The sequence below is a fragment of the Hemicordylus capensis genome, chromosome 11 (assembly GCF_027244095.1).
Source record: "Hemicordylus capensis ecotype Gifberg chromosome 11, rHemCap1.1.pri, whole genome shotgun sequence".
Taxonomy (NCBI): Eukaryota; Metazoa; Chordata; class Lepidosauria; order Squamata; family Cordylidae; genus Hemicordylus; species Hemicordylus capensis.
The window spans coordinates 14,856,709-14,874,747 of record NC_069667.1 but is presented as its reverse complement, the minus strand read 5'-3'; the positions used below and the strand labels follow the sequence as shown (position 1 = coordinate 14,874,747).

General features: G+C 53.4%; 1 protein-coding gene across 6 annotated transcripts in view; it reads left to right on the top strand.

Moving 5' to 3' along the window:
- Positions 1–18,039, top strand: part of PHKA1 (phosphorylase kinase regulatory subunit alpha 1) — a 36,662-nt gene that overhangs the window by 1,250 nt on the left and 17,373 nt on the right. For 5 of the 6 annotated variants that reach the window (XM_053273915.1, XM_053273912.1, XM_053273913.1 and 2 more), the window contains exons 2-16: positions 2,729–2,887; positions 3,864–3,911; positions 5,351–5,519; positions 5,719–5,801; positions 7,245–7,325; positions 8,439–8,537; positions 8,869–9,015; positions 11,075–11,128; positions 12,270–12,392; positions 14,301–14,396; positions 15,100–15,207; positions 15,517–15,595; positions 15,932–16,066; positions 16,340–16,449; positions 17,785–17,929. In XM_053273915.1, the coding sequence (XP_053129890.1) occupies positions 2,729–2,887; positions 3,864–3,911; positions 5,351–5,519; positions 5,719–5,801; positions 7,245–7,325; positions 8,439–8,537; positions 8,869–9,015; positions 11,075–11,128; positions 12,270–12,392; positions 14,301–14,396; positions 15,100–15,207; positions 15,517–15,595; positions 15,932–16,066; positions 16,340–16,449; positions 17,785–17,929 (1,636 nt within the window). Of the gene's footprint in view, positions 1–673; positions 771–2,728; positions 2,888–3,863; positions 3,912–5,350; positions 5,520–5,718; positions 5,802–7,244; positions 7,326–8,438; positions 8,538–8,868; positions 9,016–11,074; positions 11,129–12,269; positions 12,393–14,300; positions 14,397–15,099; positions 15,208–15,516; positions 15,596–15,931; positions 16,067–16,339; positions 16,450–17,784; positions 17,930–18,039 lie in introns of all 6 variants that reach the window. The other variant, XM_053273916.1, reaches the window with a different exon arrangement.

The window sequence follows — 18,039 nt, the reverse complement described above, 5'->3', positions numbered from 1 at the left end:
TGCGCTTCCCTAGTAACCGGACACCGGCTCCGGACTCCTTGCGTAACGAGTGGAGCAACCCGCCCGGCCTCCCCCTTGGAGCAGCAGGTGCAGCTTGCTTGTGCCGGCCGCGATCGTTTCGGAGCCCTCTACTTGGGACTCGTGTCTCGGGGCACTTCTGGCCGCTCTTGCCGGCAGGGAGCCCCTCTGGGGAGGGCAGAAGTTGCTGGCCGGCCTGCTTCCGTGGTCGGGGAGCCAGACTGGGCGTTGCTTGGCGAACACGTGTAGCGGTTTCCCGACGTGAAAAGCAGCTTCGAGGCGCGCGGCGCAGAGTTGCGGCAAGGGGTCCAGAACTCCCGCCATGCGGGATGCGTGTTCCCCTCGAAATCCCCCGCCCTGAGAGAGAAGATTCCCGGGGGCTCCGTCAGGGTCCCACCCTGAGGCCCCTCTCAGTCCTAGGGAGGTGGTTTGTTTCTGTTCTGTGACAATGGAGTCTCCAGATTCTGGGAGTTCATTCGGCTCTTGCTTTCCCTCGCTGCCACCATCTATAAATATTTGTTACCCTGTTCTTGGTACTCAGCACCTTTGGCTGTGTAGCCCCTCGAGTGCAGGATAGGTATATATGTTCAGGATATAAAATGAAACAAAATTAGAGGTATAAAATGAAAAACAAGAATAAGTTTATCATTTACAGATTAGAATAAAGATTTCTGCAAAGCAGAGGACCCAAGCTTCTCTGCCAAGTCACTAGGTCCATCAGCTGTTCTGGATCAAATGTAACATATAAGGAGGTGAGATAACAGGGACAGAGGTAATTAAACTTGGGTTTGTAAACTTAAGTGAATTCCTCCAGACCTTCTTGTCTGCTATTAAGACACTGCCCAGAACGCTGCTGGTTCTCCAGCCTCCACACATTCACCCTTCAAGTTCCACACAACCCCCCTGAATGATCTCTGCTGTTCAGAACACACCAACTGATCTCTTAGCCCCGATCTCTCAAAACAGCTCCTACTCCCGTGCAACTCAACCCAACACATTCTCTCTCCTCTCTGTCTCCACTGCCTTTTTAAAAATCCCTGTACCTTCTGTGCTTGGTTACTAGGGTAATCCACACACACTCATTCGCCAGCTCCTATATACGTCTCATCACAGTGCTGCTGCCACCTAATCTCAGATTGCCCCCTCTTTGGTGTGCGACTGAAGCCGTCCTAAGCAGGCCTGAAGGCGCCTCTTGTACCATCTGGCTTGGTGTGAAGAATAGAATTTTTGTGCTGCAGAATCAGTTGTGTGATGACTCTCCACAAGGCAGAGTTGCGGGGGGGCGGGGGCACTAGACCCATTGCCCGCCTCTCTTGAGCGTTTGGATGCTGGTGTGCTCTCTGGGCTTCCCCTGGAGCTTTTTCCTCCTGGTCCAAGAGGCCCCAGCCTGTGCTCCAGATCTCATGAATGGGGTTTTACATCAGGCTGTCTGGAGAGGCTGGCAGGGCACCTCTATGAGAAATGCCAAGGCTGCAGTTCCCTGCCAGGAGGGTAGCAGGCAGCCTCCCCGCTCTGCCAATGGCCCAGCCCTCCTCACCACGGTGAGCTCCTCTGGGCTGAACTCCAGACCCAGACTTTGACTGGGCTCCCCAGTGTGGCAAAGCTGTGGGCGGGTGGTAGCGCCTCCCCCCCCCCCCGCCATGGTTTGGCAAAGGGCTACGGACCCCTTTGCATGGCTGGCTCTTCAGGCACTACTTACTTAAGCACACTTACTGGTTGCATGGCCTGTATTCGCTGCACCACAAGCAACCTTCCCCTTCTCTCTCTCCCCGCCCCACTTGCCACTGCTTGATCTGCCCCGGCTAGCAGTGCTGCTCCAAGATTCCTTGCCCTCCACACCATTTTGCCTGAGAAGAGAATTGAATCCCCTTCCCCTGTGGTTTTGAGCAGGCAATCAGCAGATACATTGTGGTGCAGTGAAATGGGTGGGTGCACCCGGAAGCCAAATGCAGGCCATCTGATTGTGTTTTGACATGCATCTTATGGGACAATGGGGCAGGATCCCGTCTGTGCATTTCCCCTTGTATCTCTGTATGCAGAGGCAAGATCTTTTTGCCTGAGCATTCAAAGCAGGAGCTTGGAATAATCCCGCAGGCGTGCAGACCCCATAGCCCCACCCTGTAGCTAAAGCTGCTTGTGCGATGCTCCTGGCAACTTGGGGTCCTGGGATCTCTTGGCGTTCTCATGCTGTTGACCAGTGTGCTTTCCTATTTTTTTCCCCATCTATGTGCAAAATGAGCTTTGTTCTGGGTGGCAGTATCAAAGCAGTGTGCGAGCCAGTGTGGTGTAGTGGTTAGAGTGCTGGACTAGGACCGGGGAGACCCGAGTTCAAATCCCCATTCAGCCATGAGACTAGCTGGGTGACTGTGGGCCAGTCACTTCTCTCCCAGCCTAACCTACTTCACAGGGTTGTTGTGAAAGAGAAACTCAAGTACGTAGTACACCACTCTGGGCTCCTTTGAGGAAGAGCGGGATATAAAATGTATAAATAATAATAATAATAGTAATAGTAATAGTAATAGTAATAGTAATTCAGAGTGGGGCCTGAGCAGGATCTAAAATGAACTGAGCGGACATCCAGAAACTTGTGAGCATGCGCACATGTGCACTCCTTAGAGGGACCACTGCTGTTGACTTGACTTTGACCCATCAGGAAATGCAAACTGAAAGCTGCAAAACATCTGCCCCCCTCCCCTCGCCCTCTCTGCAGAACCCGGTCACAGGGCTGCTTCCAGCCAGCTGCGACCACAGAGATGCTTGGGTCCGGGATAACGTCTACAGCATCTTGGCGGTTTGGGGGCTGGGCCTGGCCTATCGCAAGAATGCAGACCGGGACGAGGACAAGGCGAAGGCCTACGAACTGGAGCAGGTAGGGATGGGTCCCGAGGGTTGCTTGCAGCCTGCTTTTCAGCCAGGGCCGGTGGAGGTTCTGCTGGCAGAGATGACACTGCCTTGGTTCCCCTGGGCGATGCGCCGTCTCCATCCGTGCCCGCCAGCCACTGCCTGGGTTGGGTTTGTGTGGGTGGAGGTGGGAAGAGCAACCAGGTGGGCTGGCGCTTTGGTGGTGTCACACTCTGGAACCATCTTCCAGGAGACGGTGGGTGAGAGCAGAAGGCCTGGTGGCAGAAAACGATGAATGTGTGGCCACATGGGAGGGTCCTTGTTCTGATGCCTCCGCGGTAGCACTCTTGGTGTAAGGAAGCGGTGCACTCTTCTGCTTCTCTCGCCACTTTCTGCCTTGCGTCTGGGGCTGCTGCAGCTCCAGAGAGGGAGTGCGGGGGCCGGGTTAGCCCTGAATGAGGGGTGCCTCTGGCCATGCGGATGTGACCTTCGGCGTCTCTTCTCCCTGGCCTGGGATGCAGCCCGGGGCCCCTTGGGGTCTGCTGCAAACCGACCCACCCCTTCAGGATGGCGTTGGCGTCATTTGGCCCGTGTGACCCATCCTGGGTACCGTCGTGGGCTGGCGTTGACAACTGTGCCTCGACCAGCAGTCAGGAGTGCAGACGTGAGCAGGTGGCCGGGAGGCCTGTGTCTGAAGGCCTGCTAGCGTCTGTGCCCGAAGCGGCTTGTCAGAAACCTGGTAGCCCTCCGTGGACCCTGGCTTTCTGACCTCCTGGGATGGCAGGCAGCTGGAGTCCTTCTGCATTTTCCTTCCGTAGCCGGGGCTCACCTGCTCTGGGCGGCTGCTGCTGCAAGCAAATGCCAGCGAGAGCGTGAGCCTGGGGTCCGGTTACAGGCTGGGGCCTTGCAAAAGGTCACCAGCCTGCTGCCTTTGCTGAGCAAGGGCTCTTTCCTGCCCTCTGGAATGGCTGGACCCAGCTTCTCTCTCTCTCTCCTCCCTGCAGAGCGTGGTGAAGCTGATGCGGGGCCTGCTGCAGTGCATGGTGAGGCAGGTAGGCTCTGGGGGAGTTCCCATGACAGGGTGTCCCCAGCCCTCGACCACTGCTACTACGGATATTTCTATACCACTCTTCAACAAAATCCTCAAAGCGGTTTACATAGAGAAATAAACAGTGCATAAATAGGATGGTCCCCTGTCCCCAAAGGGCTCATGATCGAAAAAGGAACATAAGGTAGACACCAGCAACAGCCGCTGGAGGGATGTTGTGCTGGGGATGGATAGGGCCAGTTGCTCTCCCACTGCTAAATCTAAGAGAATCGCCTTTGAAGGGTGTCTCTTTGCCCTGTTAGGGATGTGCACAGAGCTGGCCGGGGGATGTTTGAAGGCTTTGACTTTAAGGATGGGCGAGGAAGCACTTCTCCCTCCCACTGCTTTTCCCCTGCCGACGCTGCCTTTGCAAAGGGTCCTTTGGGGTGGTAATGTACCTCTCTGTCGCCCTGTTGCATCGTTGGACCCTGAGTCAGCGGAAGTACCTGACGCGTTGGGTGGGTGCGCGAACACGACGTGAGCGCACACAGGGTGACGCATGCAGGTGCATTGGGTACTTCTGCTGAAGTAGGGTCTGATGAGGCAAGGGGGCAGCAGGGAGGTACGTTACCACCCCGGCGGACCCTTTGCAAACAGAGTGCCGGCGGGGGAAAGCGGGGGGAGAGATAAGTGCACCCTCCCGCACCCTTAAAGTCAACCGCCCCCGCCTTCGAACCAGTGGAACCGTTCGAACCGTTCCGTGCACATCCCTAGGGCTGTGTTGAGCAGAGCTCCTTGGTTTCCCCCCCACCCCGGGTGCGTTCGCTGGGGCCTCCCTGTTCCTTGGGTGGCGTCCTGGCAAAGGCATGCAGGCTCTGGAGGGTGTTGGCCGCTGGGAGGCAAGACCTCCTTCCTCTGCTGCCCCTGTGTTGCTCCAAGGGGCTGGGCTGGCACTGATGCCCCCTTGAACTGTGCCCCTGCTGGCAGTGCCTGTGATGCTCGGAGGGCAGCCCCACAATGTCTGACACCGCATTCTCTGCCCACTATTGCCCTTTTAAAAAAAAAAGGAAGGAAGGAACTACCAGGTGATGGGGTAGCTGTGCAGCAATTTAGGCGGGCTGATTCTTGCTCTGGTGATGGAGCATTGCAATGGGGGGTGGTGGTGGTTGCCCGCCTCCCTGCCAGTGGAGCCGGCTTGTGCAATTCTGCCCCCCCCATACCTCCTCCCACCTCGGGGGGGGGGCGCAACTGAGTGGCAGAACCCTGTTCTGCCTTGCATTCAGAATGCCCCGAATTCCGTCCTTGGCATCTCCAGGCAAGGCTGGGAAAGACCCCCCTCGGCGACCCTGGAGAGCTGCTGCCAGCCTGTGCAGGCAGTTCTGAGCTAGCTGGACCAAGGACCTGACTCAGTGGAAGGCAGCTACAGATATTTTTTTCCCCCCCTTTGCAATGGGGCCTTTTCAGGTGGACAAAGTAGAAGCCTTCAAGTACAGCCAGAGCACCAAGGACTGCCTCCACGCCAAGTACAACACCAGCACGTGTGCCACAGTGGTAGGAGACGACCAGTGGGGCCACCTGCAACTGGACGCCACCTCCCTGTACCTGCTCATGCTGGCTCAGATGACGGCCTCAGGTGAGGCTTGTGAGCAGCCTGCCGGGCTTTGCAAAGCCACCTGCGCTTGGACTCGGGAGGCGGCTTCACCCCACAGCTCAGCAGAGCTCCCTCTTCTCCAAGGGGCAAGGCTTGGCTCCCGCCCAAAAGGCCCGCGCAGGGAAGGCGCCTCTGTGCCCGTCGCTGGGAGTCATGCCTCTTCTCCCTCCCTCCGTTTCAGGGCTTCACATCATCCACAGCCTGGATGAAGTCAATTTCATCCAGAACCTCGTCTTCTACATTGAAGCGGCTTACAAGACGGCTGTGAGTGCCCTTCTGTGCATGGCCGGGGCTGGTCGAGGGGAAGACGGAGGCCTCTTGGCTGCCTCTTGAGGGGTTTGGTAGCAGGGCTGAGGCCACCGTGTGGAAGCTGAGAGGCGATGGTGTGTCCTGCGTGTTTCTGCGCACCTGCAAGTTTCCTGGCCCCGCCTGGAGGCACTAAAAAGGCTTGAAACCGGGGTGTGCTGAGACTCCTCATCCCGTTCTTCAAGCTTCAGGCTCATGGGTGTGGGGAGCTAAGAAATCTAGGGCCAGGGTGTGATGAAGACTCGTGTCTCTGTGGGTGTCTGCCCAGCAGCGATCAGGTGTTGGGGCGCACCCTCCCCTCTCTCTCGTGTTCCTTGGTTGGTTGTATCCTTTGGAGATACCTGGCGTCTTCTCCACCATCCTGTAAACCTCTCCCAGCTGGGCTGCAGAGGCCGGAGCAGCTGCTGGCTGGGTCTGGCCTTTCTGCAGCTGCTGGGAGAAGTGATGCATCCCCTTAGGGTGAGGTAGGGGACCGCATGAACCGGCTCAGAGGCCTGTAAAAGGCGGAGGGGGGGTGGATTGGCTTTAAGGGCGGGGGTGGGTGCACTTACCCCGCCCCCCAGCCACGTTCCCCCCCCCACCGGCTTGTGAGTCCGTAAAACCCCGTCGGGGTGGCAACGTACCTCCCCGCCGCCCCTTGCCGGTGTTTACCGGGTGTACCCGGAAGTAGGAACTGCGACTGTGTGTTGCTTGTGTGTGCACGCAACACACACAGTCACAGTTCCTACTTCCGGGTACACCCGGTAAACACCGGCAAGGGGCGGCAGGGAGGTACGTTGCCAACCCGATGGGCTTTTAAGGACTTACACACTGGTGGTGGAAACATGGCCGGGCGGGGTTTTTATTTACTTAAAATTTTAAAACAATATTCTAAAAACATTAAAACAATCAAAACAATATCAGTTAAAAGTCTGGGTAAAGAAATGCATCTTTAGAGACTTTTAAAAAGATGTCAGAGATGGAGAGGCTCTTATTTCACTAGGGAGCGCATTCCAAAGCCTCGGGGCAACACCCACCCCTCCCTTAAAGGCATCCTCCTCACTGTCGAACTGACCCCCCCCCGGTTCTGTACACATCCCTAGTATGAGGTGGGAGCTACGATTAGTGGGAAGCCACCAAAATACCGCTTGCCCTCTTGCTGCCTCCCTCCCATCGCCTTCTCTGGGGCTGTCTTGGCCCTTCACGGCTGGAAGAAGGCCTGGCTGGATGGCCCAATCCAGCCAAGAGCAAAAGCAGCACAGCGCCCTGGGGGCTGCTTCCATTCCAAGCCGGGTTAACATCCGGGCTGCCGCTCCGTCCTTTCTCGTGGCTGGGAAGAGCATTGCCGGGAGGTTCTTTTCAGGTCAGGGAGGCCCCTTCTCTGCCTCTGGCTTCTCTGACGCGCCACTCTGCCTTCAACAGGACTTTGGGATCTGGGAGCGTGGAGACAAGACCAACCAAGGGATCACGGAGCTGAATGCCAGCTCTGTGGGCATAGCAAAGGTGAGGCTACCCCGTGTCTGGTTGAGGGCCAGGAAGTGGTTGGGTGGGTGGCAGTGCTTGCATGGCTTTCTATTAATGGTCTAGGAGCTGATAGAACAGCCTGCCACTGGACTAAGAGGCAGGAAAATAGGCCCTCAAAAAGAGAACCTGCCAGACCTGACAAAGATCCAGCCTTGGGTCTAGCATCCTGTGGCCAGCAGTGTCTAGCTGGAAGTTCTGCTTGTGGGCTTCCCAAAGACATGAAAGCAACAGTCTGTTTGTAGCTCCCTGGCATCTTGGGGAGGAGAGCTGGCTTGTGGCGGCAAGCATGCATTGTCCCCGTTGCTACGCAGGGTCCGCCCTGGCTTGTATTTGGATGGATGGTTACATCTGAGCACCGTCTGCTGTAAGATATTCCCCTTAGAAGATGGGGCTGTAGCACAGTGATAGGAACATAGGAAACAGCCATATACTGAGTCAGACTATAGGTCCATCTCAGCTCAGTATTGTCTACACAGACTGGCAGCAGCTTCTCCAAGGTTGCAGGCTGGAGTCTCTCTCAGCTCTATCTTGGAGATGCTGCCAGGGAGGGAACTTGGGACCTTCTGCTCTTCCCAGAGCAGCTCCATCCTCTAAGGGGAAGATCTTGCAGTGCTCACACTTCTAGTCTCCCATTCATATGTAGCCAGGGCAGACCTTGCTTAGCTAAGGTACATGTCATGCTTGCTACCACAAGACCAGCTCTCCTCTGCATCCTTGCATGCAGAAGGTCCCAGGTTCAATCTCTGGCAGCATCTACAGGTAGGGCTGAAGAGACTCCTGCCTGTAATCTTGGAGAAGCCGCTGCCAGTCAGTGCAGACAATACTGAACTGGATGGGCCCAGAGGTCTGACTCAGTATAAGGCAGCTTCCTATGCTCCTACTCGGAGGTACAGAGCCTCTGGATATAGAGATTCCATTTTCTGCCATAGCTTACAGCTGTCGGTTGATCTCTTCTGATCTTGTATCATGGAAGGAACCAATAGGCACCAATAGATTTCCCCTCCCATAAATATATCTCATTTTCTTAAAAGCCATCTGGCCTTCATCAGGGTGGCGCTTGCTTTCTGGTGCTGATCCATGTATCTTCCCCAGGCGGCCCTCGAGGCCTTAGATGAGCTGGACCTCTTTGGGGCCAAGGGGGGCCCCCAGTCAGTGATCCATGTGCTGTCGGACGAGGTGCAGCATTGCCAGGTAAGGACAGGGCTGCCTACCTTGAACCCCTCCTCCCTTCCTGCTTCAGAAAGCTGGGGCCACTTTCCATCCTTGGGGGTGAGGTGAGCAGCTGGGGGGAAGACAAGGAGGCTTGAGGAAGCGCAATTCTTGCTGCCCACCAGAACAGTGGTATCTCCACGGTGTCACCCTCTCTGCTTGGCCTGCCTTGACCTTGCGGGTCAACTCCCAGGAGGTGAGACCCCGATTAGAACCTCTGCCTAACCCAGCCAAAGTGGCCTTTTTTCATTAGCCACAGAAGCGCTCATGCAGGGGTTGTTCTCCCTCCCTCCCTCCTCCTCTCCCTCCGTAGTCCATTCTCCATTCTATGCTGCCGAGGGCTTCAAATTCCAAAGAGGTCGACGCCAGCCTCCTCTCAGTCATCTCTTACCCAGCTTTTGCCGTAGAAGACAATGAGGTGGTGGAGAAAACCAAGCAAGAGATCGTCACCAAGTTGCAGGCAAGTGTTGTGGATGGAGCCAGGTCTTCCGAAGAGGAGTTCTTATTTTTATTATTTATTATTTTTACGTTTATATCCCGCTCCTCCTCCAAGGAGCCCAGAGCGGTGTACTACATACTTGAGTTTCTCTTTCACAACAACCCTTTGAAGTAGGTTAGGCTGAGAGAGAAGTGACTGGCCCTGAGTCACCCAGCTAGTCTCATGGCTGAATGGGGATTTGAACTTGGGTCTCCCTGGTCCTAGTCCAGCACTATAACCACTACACCACGCTGCCCTCCCTCTTCAGTCAGTCTGTAACAGCATAAAGAACATCCTGCTGGATCAGGCCCAAAGCCCATCCCGTCCAGGATCCTTCTTCACACACATTGGCCAACCAGGTCCCTCTGGAAAGCCAGCAAGCATGGAGAGGAGGGCAATTGCTCACTTCCTAGAGGAATCCTTTGATCCTGATGGGAATATATAGCTACCAAGGCTAGTAGGTGTTAAAACTCCATCTTCCATGAATCTTTCTAATCCCCTTTTAAAATCCTCTACACTGGTGGCCATCGCCACATCCAGTGGCAATGAATTCCATACTCTTAAGTACATGTTGTGTAAAGTACTTCTTCCTCTTGTTTGTCCTGAGTCTTCTAGTATTTAGCTTCAACAGATGATCCTGGGTTCACTTTATCCACACTGTGCATAATTTTATACACCCCTTTTCATGTCATGAACAGCCTCCAAGCATCCTGGAGATATTTGACCCTTTTGACTTTCTTGAAATCCAACGTGATTATGTTAGATTTCCTGTATGCAGGATCTGATTGCATTGTGGTCACTGTTTAAATTTGGTTCAACGTCACACGCATCTTGTACCAAATCCTGGACACTGCTTAGGATTAAGTTCAAGGTGGCCTCCCCTTGTGTTCTAGGGCACAGTTATTTAGGATACCTAAAAAGTTTGCCTCTTTGTCACAGCTGGAACATGTATTTGCCCAGTCTATGTGAGAGTAATTGAAGTCACCCATAGCTGCAACCTTTCTCTCTTGGATGTCTCTCTGATTTCATTCTCCATCTCAAAATCACCTTCTGCATTTTGGTCAGGGGTGACAGTATGTCCCAGTGCTAAATTTCCTTTGGGGCATGGTATAAACACCCCCCCAGTGATACTGTGGAGGAGTCCATCCAACTTGAGATTTCTAGTTTGCTAATGTCAATGCCCTCTCTAACATACAGAGCAACACTACCCCCAGACCACCTTTCCCTGTCTTATGTGTAGAGTTTGTATCCAGGGATAACACTGTGCCCCTGATTCTCTCCGTTCCACCAGGTTTCTGTTACAGTCCCTGTATCTCTCTTCTCCTCCAGAATCAAGCATTCAAACTCCCCCATTTTGGCTCAGAGGCTTCTAAAATGTACATATAAGCACACACATGCAATGTCCCCCTCTGTCTCCCAAATGTCTTTATTTGCAGCTTTTTGGTCTCTTTGAATGGCCAGCCTGTCCTATTGTACTTTCTTTGTCTGTGTTTCTCCATTTGGACAATTGGAAGCACTTTCCCTGTCATCCTTTTAAATTAGAATTTTAATCATTTGTTTTATGTTTATTGCATTTTAACTTGTGATTTTTAATATTAAAATGTACACTGCCTAGAGATTTACATATCAGATGGCATATATGATAAATAAATAAATGATTTGCCCTGAATTGGATGCTTCACAGCTCCTCTTCAGCTTTCCCCGGGTTCGGTTTAAAAAAACTGCACAGCCACCTTTTTAAATTTTAATCACCAGCAGTCTAGTTTCCTCATGGTTCAAGTGAAGCCCATTCCTTCTGTACAGGTCCTGTTTGTCCCAGAGTGTCCTGTTTGTCCCAGTGCCTAATCAACCTAGCCCCCTCCTCCTGACACCACAGAGCCTCCCTCCTGAGGCCCACTTTGGGGTGGAAAAATCTCACAGGCTTTGTCGGGGTTTCAGGAGACTTTACTGTCCTCTTCTAAAACCTGCACTGCAGATCAGATTGCCGGTCCCTTTTGCCTTTGATGTGGTGGCTTTTCCTCCACCGTTGCTTTCTTCTCAGGGCCGTTACGGTTGCTGCCGCTTCCTCCGGGATGGCTACAGAACCCCCAGGGAGGTGAGTGCCGAGAGGGTCTGTGGGCTGGCCGGTTCTGCTTGGCCTGTCTAGGCAGCATCCTTCCACAGACTGCAGAACCTGCTGGACTTCTAGCTGAGGATTCAATAATAACTGTTGAATGATGAGAAAAGTTGCTATGCATTTCGAGGAGAATCCTCCTCTTCCGGGGACTGCGGTATACAATAGGACAAGACACAGTATATGAATGACATAAGATTCAAGAAGACCTACAGGGAATGTAATAAATCACAGAAAGATAAACTGGTCATTATGAAGAATTACACAATAAAAGCACTACAAAACATAAGATGCAAATTACCAAAGAGACGAGGATAATGGACATGTAAAACTCAAATACAGAATGGAAGATATTTCTCCTCAAAATGCGAAAGGACTTTCGCCATCATTAAAGAGTCGTGCACCACTTGTTTTTGTATCTTCAGTCTTGTTGTGGTGCCCCGTTTGTGTGCGTGGACCTTGAGTTGGCCAGCTTGTTCTTGGTTGGGGCAAGTCCATATGGGAAGGATGACTAATCTAGCCAGACTTGAGGCTTGGCACTGCTTGTTTCTTCAGCAAGGAGGCTGATTGCCCAAGGCTGGGAAATCCAGTCCTAGCATCCCTTGTAGAAAATCTGACATGGTAATCAGGCTGCAGTTCCCTACAATTCTGAAAGTAGGAGCAGGTCATGAGGAGGCCATGACTTTGAAGGCACATTAGGCTTAGGAACTGCAAATCCTGTGATGGAAACAGTTTTATGCCTCCAGATGTGGGTTCAGTTCTGTTCAGGTTCATCTGTATTTTCCAGCCAAGAGAAAAAAAAATTTAATGTCCTTTGTTAACCGGTTAAGAGGTGGTTCAAACTCTTTTGCTTGTAACTGTAGCTCTGTAAAATTAATATCTTGATAATTCTGTGGCTTGCAAAAAGAAGTTTTGGAAGTGTATATGTCTGAATGCTTGAAGGTTTTTACAAACTGTGTGTGCACGAGGTGATCAACAGGAAAACAAAGCGTGATCCAGGCCATTGCAAATGGTGGCTGGTTGTGGAATGGGTGAGCCATTTGTGTGTTCAGGGGCTCAGTTCTGGCCCAGGTTCAAGGCAACCAGAAGGTCTTCAGTGTGGCCCCTTGTGCTCTCTCTGTAGGACCCCAACCGTCTCTACTATGAGCCTGCGGAGCTGAAGCTCTTTGAAAACATTGAGTGTGAGTGGCCTCTTTTCTGGACCTACTTCATCATTGACGGCATCTTCAGTGGCAACCTTGAGCAGGTGGGCATGTGGGGAGGGGTCTGCGAGCTGAGCAGGCGGAGTGGTTGGCTCTTGGTTGGGGGAGAAGCAAGCGGGATCTGTGCTGGGAACATCTTGAGGCTGAGCCTCAAATCCAGAGTGGGGCACCTGCTTCTTTCCAGTCTCTGTGAGAGGGGAAAAGGGCTGCTGGGCCACTCCAAGCCAACTTGCTTCCAGAGCAAACCTTCCTGAATAGAGGAGTTGCATTCTGGGTCCAGTGCCAGCATCCACGCCCAAAGCCTCTCACAAAGCCAAGGATCCAGATTGCCCCTTGGATTATTTCTTCACTATGCCTTGCTGGAAGGAAGCAAAAGCGCCGGGGTGGGTGGGGGAAGCAATACCGGATTTGGGCACAAGCTATGTAAGCTGCAGCTTAGGGCCTCCCATCATGAGGGGCCTCAGAAGACAAAAGAAGGGACTACATTTCAAGTGGAATGCACAACTATTATGTTAGTTGTGCATTTAAAAGGTATTTCCAGTGCAAGTGGACTTTTTTTCCAAGATAACTGTGTGTGTTAGATAATTAGTTCATGGGATCTCTGCCAAGTAAAACAAAAAGGGGGGTTGTTATTTCTATGTTGGTTGTTATATAAATAAAACATATTTATATAATAAATGTTTTGGTATTGCTACGAGGTCTTTGAAGCTTGACGTAGCTTAGGGCCTCAGCGTGTCCTAATCCAGCCCTGGGGGAAAGTCTGCTCTGTAGCCTTCTGTCACTTGAGGGGTGGGGCTGCAGGTCCAGGCCTGCCTCTGGTGCCATTGTGGGGTGGGAGGGGGCAGCTGCCCCCATAGCTGCAAAGGCAAATGGGAACAGCCCCAGGATGTCTCTAGGGGCTCCCACCCAGTCCTGGTTGGAGGTGCTGGAACTCCTAGAGATGGGGCAGCCCCTTCTTCCTGGCTTTGCTGGACTGGTGGAGAAAGTCATCTGCTGACTTGAGGCAGACCTCTGGTCTCCTTCCACCGTTGAAGGCAGAGATGGGTTGAAGCAGAAGAGGAACATAGGAAGCTGCCATATACTGAGTCAGACCCTTGGTCCATCTTGCTCAGTATTGTCTACACAGACCTGCAGCGGCTTCTCCAAGGTTGCAGGCAGGAATCTCTCTCGGCCATGTCTTGGAGATGCTGCCAGGGAGGGGACTTGGAACCTTCTGCATGTCAGCATCCTCCCAGAGCGGCCCCATCCCCCAAGGGGAATAACTGTGCTCGCACATGTAGTCTCCCATTCAAATGCAAACCAGGGTGGACCCTGCTTAGCAAAGGGGACAATTCATGCTACCACAAGACCAGCTCTCTTCCTGCAGCACCCTGGTTTTGCTGAGATGTCTTAGGTCTCTCTTTTTGGTCCAGGAAAAGCTCGTTCTAACAAGCCAGGAGCTGTCTCTGCTTCCTGGAGTTTTATTTATTTGATTTGTGTACCACCCTCCCAAAAATGGTTCAGGGCCTCTCTCTCCCACCCCGTGGCTGCCTGCAGGCTGACCATTCACCTGGTAGAGCTAACCGTGCAGTTCTACCGGATGAATAGCCAGCCTGCAGGCAACACTGCTCTCCTTAACACTGGGGTGGAGCAGGAGAGAGAGGCGCAAAGGGAGCTCTGGGAAGCAGAGGCAGCCGTACCTCCTTTGGTGCCTTCCCACCCCACCAGCTTGTTAGGATCTGCTTTAGTAATCTGGCTGAATGAACGAATGTGTCAATCCGACATTTTGTGTTTCTGATAAGATATGGAGTGCAGAGCTGTGTGCGGTCAAACCTTGCAGTCGGCAAAAGGGCATAGCTGAGTTAGCCTGGAGCTGCTTGGAGAGGAGGTGCCGTGTCAGGAGAAGAGCCAGAGCTGGCTTCACTTCTGCAGCCGAGCCTTGACCATCCCTTGCAAATCTCTTCCTCCTCCAGGTCCAGGAGTACCGAGAGGCCCTGGATGGCATCCTCATCAAGGGGAAGAACGGGCTCCGGCTGCTGCCAGAGCTGTACAGCGTCCCTCTGGAGAAGGTGGGTGCCTGGACTCTCCTTACACATGGCAGCTATGTTCCCTCTCACAGGGATTCCCAGACGTTATTGACTGCCACTCCCATAATCCCCACGCAAAAGCCATTGCAGCTGGGGATTCTGGGAGTCGTAGTCAACAACATCTGGGAATCTCTGTTTTTGAGGGACACTGCATGGCAGGTGTGAGAAGTGTTGGCATAGGAGGGAAGAGGGAGCTCGTCTTCTGCCTTTTGAGATTTTGCCCCCAGAGGAAAAGAATGTTCAGCATCCTAGAACAGTTGCGCCAAAGATCTGGCAGGTTAGTAGTTCTAAGGTCCCTTACTTGACATTTGCATGGCTTCCTTCAGTGGCTCCCAGCATTGGGCCAAGACACTTTGGCACCTGAGGAAGAACACCTTGATATTTGCTCGGCCTAATGGTGGGGTCATTACTGTGACTTCCACCATTTCGTTCTTGGCTTGGGTTCAGCCATCTTGACTGCAGCAAGGAATCCCGCCGTTCATCAGCGTGCAGTAGAACCAGTCAAGCCGAATTCTCAATGGTCTGAGAAGACCCAGGCATTAACCAGCATCTCTTTCCCTCCCATGTGCTTAATGTTGCCAAGCCAGGGTTGCTTAGAAACCTCTCTTCTCCTCTCTCGGCTTGCATTCCTCTCCAGCTGCTCTTGACCCTTTCCCACCCCGTAATCGTCCGCTTTGCCTTCCAGGTGGAGGAGGAATACCGCAACCCTCATACCGTTGATCGGGTGCCACTGGGCAAACTGCCGCTGATGTGGGGTCAGTCTCTCTACATCCTGGGCTGCCTCATGGCAGAGGTGAGGCTCTGTCGTCGGATCTCATTGGTTCCTTGGTCCGTTGGGCTGCTTTGCCCTCTGGCTGGTTGACATGAGTTGTGTAGAGCTGAAGGTGCCATTCTGCGTGATCCTGTCATGGGGGGCTGGGAGGAGCTTCTTTGGCCTCTGCCCCATCCCCAGTGACTTGAGGGTCAGTGAGGCTCCTGAGGGCCATCTTTCCCCATGGCACCCCAGCTTGCCTGGGGGGCTCTCTGTCCATGAGGATGCGACGCTGATGACCGTGGCCTTGGCCTGCAGGCACATCCTGAGCCTCTCTCTCTCTGCTTGCAGGGCTTTCTGGCTCCAGGGGAGATTGACCCTTTGAACCGTAGGTTTTCAACCACCCCCAAGCCAGATGTGGTGGTGCAAGGTGAGCAAGGTTGCGGCGTTGGGCATCCATGGGGCAATGGCAGGGCTGGTGTCTCCTGCCAAGCGCTGTTTCCGGATGGGCTTCCCAGCTGGCCATGCTTCTTGCATACTTCTGGGACAGTGAGAACTCCAGGCTCCTGTTGCTGCTCGTTGGGCAGCCTGTCCCAGGCCTCCTCCGGTTCCAGCAGAGGGACCCTTATCTTCCTGTATTCATGGCCAAGACGCAGTCCCAGTGGCTGTGGAATCTGGAAAGGGAAGAGGGGTGGTGGTGAAGTGGCAGGAGGGAGGCTGGGTCCCAAGCTCGCCCTGCTCAGCTGCTGACCTGCCTCCTTCCTAGTGTGCATCCTAGCCGAAACAGACGCCATTAAGATCATCTTGCGGAAGGAAGGCATCGAGGTGGAGACGGTGGCGGATGTCTACCCCATCCGAGTGCAGCCAGCGAGAATTCTCAGCCACATCTATGCCCGCCTGGGTGAGTGGGGTGGAGAGGGAGGGAAGGCATTAGGTGATGGAAAGTAAGATACGTGCAGCACTTGAGGCAAGGTCGGAGTGGGGGAATGGGTTTTTCCGGGGGGCCCCCTTGTGTGAATTTTCTGGGTTCTGGAGCGGGGGAATCTATGTGCAGTGTAATCCTGGGTGTTCCGTGAGACAGAAGTTTGGTTCCGGCAGCCCATCAGAGCTTTGGTTCCAGCTCTCTTCCAAGTTGTGGCAGTAACCCACCGTCTCTGCTTCTGGGCCCCTGCAGGCCGCAACAAACGCATGAACCTGAGCGGGCGACCCTTCCGGCACATGGGTGTCTTGGGGACCTCCAAGTTCTACGACATCCGGAACAACATCTTTGCCTTCACGCCACAGGTGGGTGCAGGAGCCCTTGTTGGGCCACAGCTCCCTCTAGCACGGTGGGGTCACTTGGAAAGGCCCCCAAGGGGCTGCTGAGAGAAGCAGCAACACGTGTGCTCCTGTGGGAGAAGGTGGTTTTCCAAGAACACATGAGAGTTGCTTTGGTTCATGTCTCAACATGTGAAGCTGCCATGCTGAGTCAGAGGCATTGTCTGGGAGAGGAGAGGAGAGCTGGTCTGGTGGTAGCAAGCATGACATGTCCCCATAGCTAAGCAGGGTCTGCCCTGGTTCCATCTGAATGGGAGACTTGATATGTGAGCACTGCAAGATATTCCCCTCAGGGGATGAAGCCACTCTGGGAAGAGCAGAAGGTTCCAAGTTCCCTCCCTGGCAGCATCTCCAAGATAGGGCTGAGAGAGATTCCTGCCTGCAACCTTGGAGAAGCCGCTGCCAGTCTGTGTAGACAATACTGAGCTAGATAGACCAATGGTCTGACTCGGTATATGGCAGCTTCCTATGTTCCTATGTTCTGTGCTGCCTGGCGACAGCACCTTTCTGAGGTTTCAGGCAGGGGTCTTTCCCAGCCCTACCTGGAGATACTACCAGGGATTGGGAGCTTCTGCATGCAAGGCAGGTGCCCTACTACTACGGATATTGATATAACGCTCTTCAACCAAGGTTCTCAAAGCAGTTTGCATAGAAAAATAAAACATAGGTAAGATGGCTCACAGTCTAAAAAGAAACATAAGGTAGACACCAGCAAGAGCCACTGGAGGGATGCTGTGCTAGGGTTGGATAAGGCCAGGTGCTCTCCCCCTGCTAAATATATGAGAATCACGACATTAAAAAGGTGTGTCTGCTCAGTTAGCAAGGCCTCTGCCACTGGGCGACAGTACAGCCCATTTTGGCCTTGGCCGAGTGTGCAGGGGTAGGGGGCATGCTTTTTAAATTAACCAACAAACGGGGTCCGCTTGGGAGCTCATCCACACGAGCAAGAAACCTGCCTTCTGATCTCGTTTTAGAATGTTCCGTTCCTCCTCTTCTCCCCACATGACTGAGCCCTCCCTATTCCTGTGGGTTCATGAACCACAGCTGGCATCATGCTTTTGGGCTTGCCACTTGCACACGTAGGTGTGAATGAGGGCAGACGGCCCACTGTCTGCCCCTGTCCTTAATCCCCAGTTTGTGTGGGGGCTTAAAGGTTTTAAAGCGTAGCTCATCTGTCTTAAATGCTCTTGAGTGACAGCTCTGCCCTTCCTGGCTCCTTCCTGGGCGCCTCCCCCCCCCCCCCCCGCCGCCCCAGCTTTCTCTCTGCTCTTTCTCAACCTCCCTGTGCTCTCCCCTCCGCAGTTCATAGACCAACAGCAGTTCTACCTGGCCCTTGACAACAAGATGATTGTGGAGATGCTCCGGACGGACCTTTCCTACCTGTGCAGCCGCTGGAGGATGACGGGGCGCCCAACGATCACCTTCCCTGTCTCGTATACTATGCTTGGTGGGTTTCTTGCTGGCTGAAATACTAGACTCTAGTATTTTGGTGTACTCCTGCTCTCCACGCTTACTGAATTCTGCCCTCAGAATAAACAATGCAAAACAATATTTCTG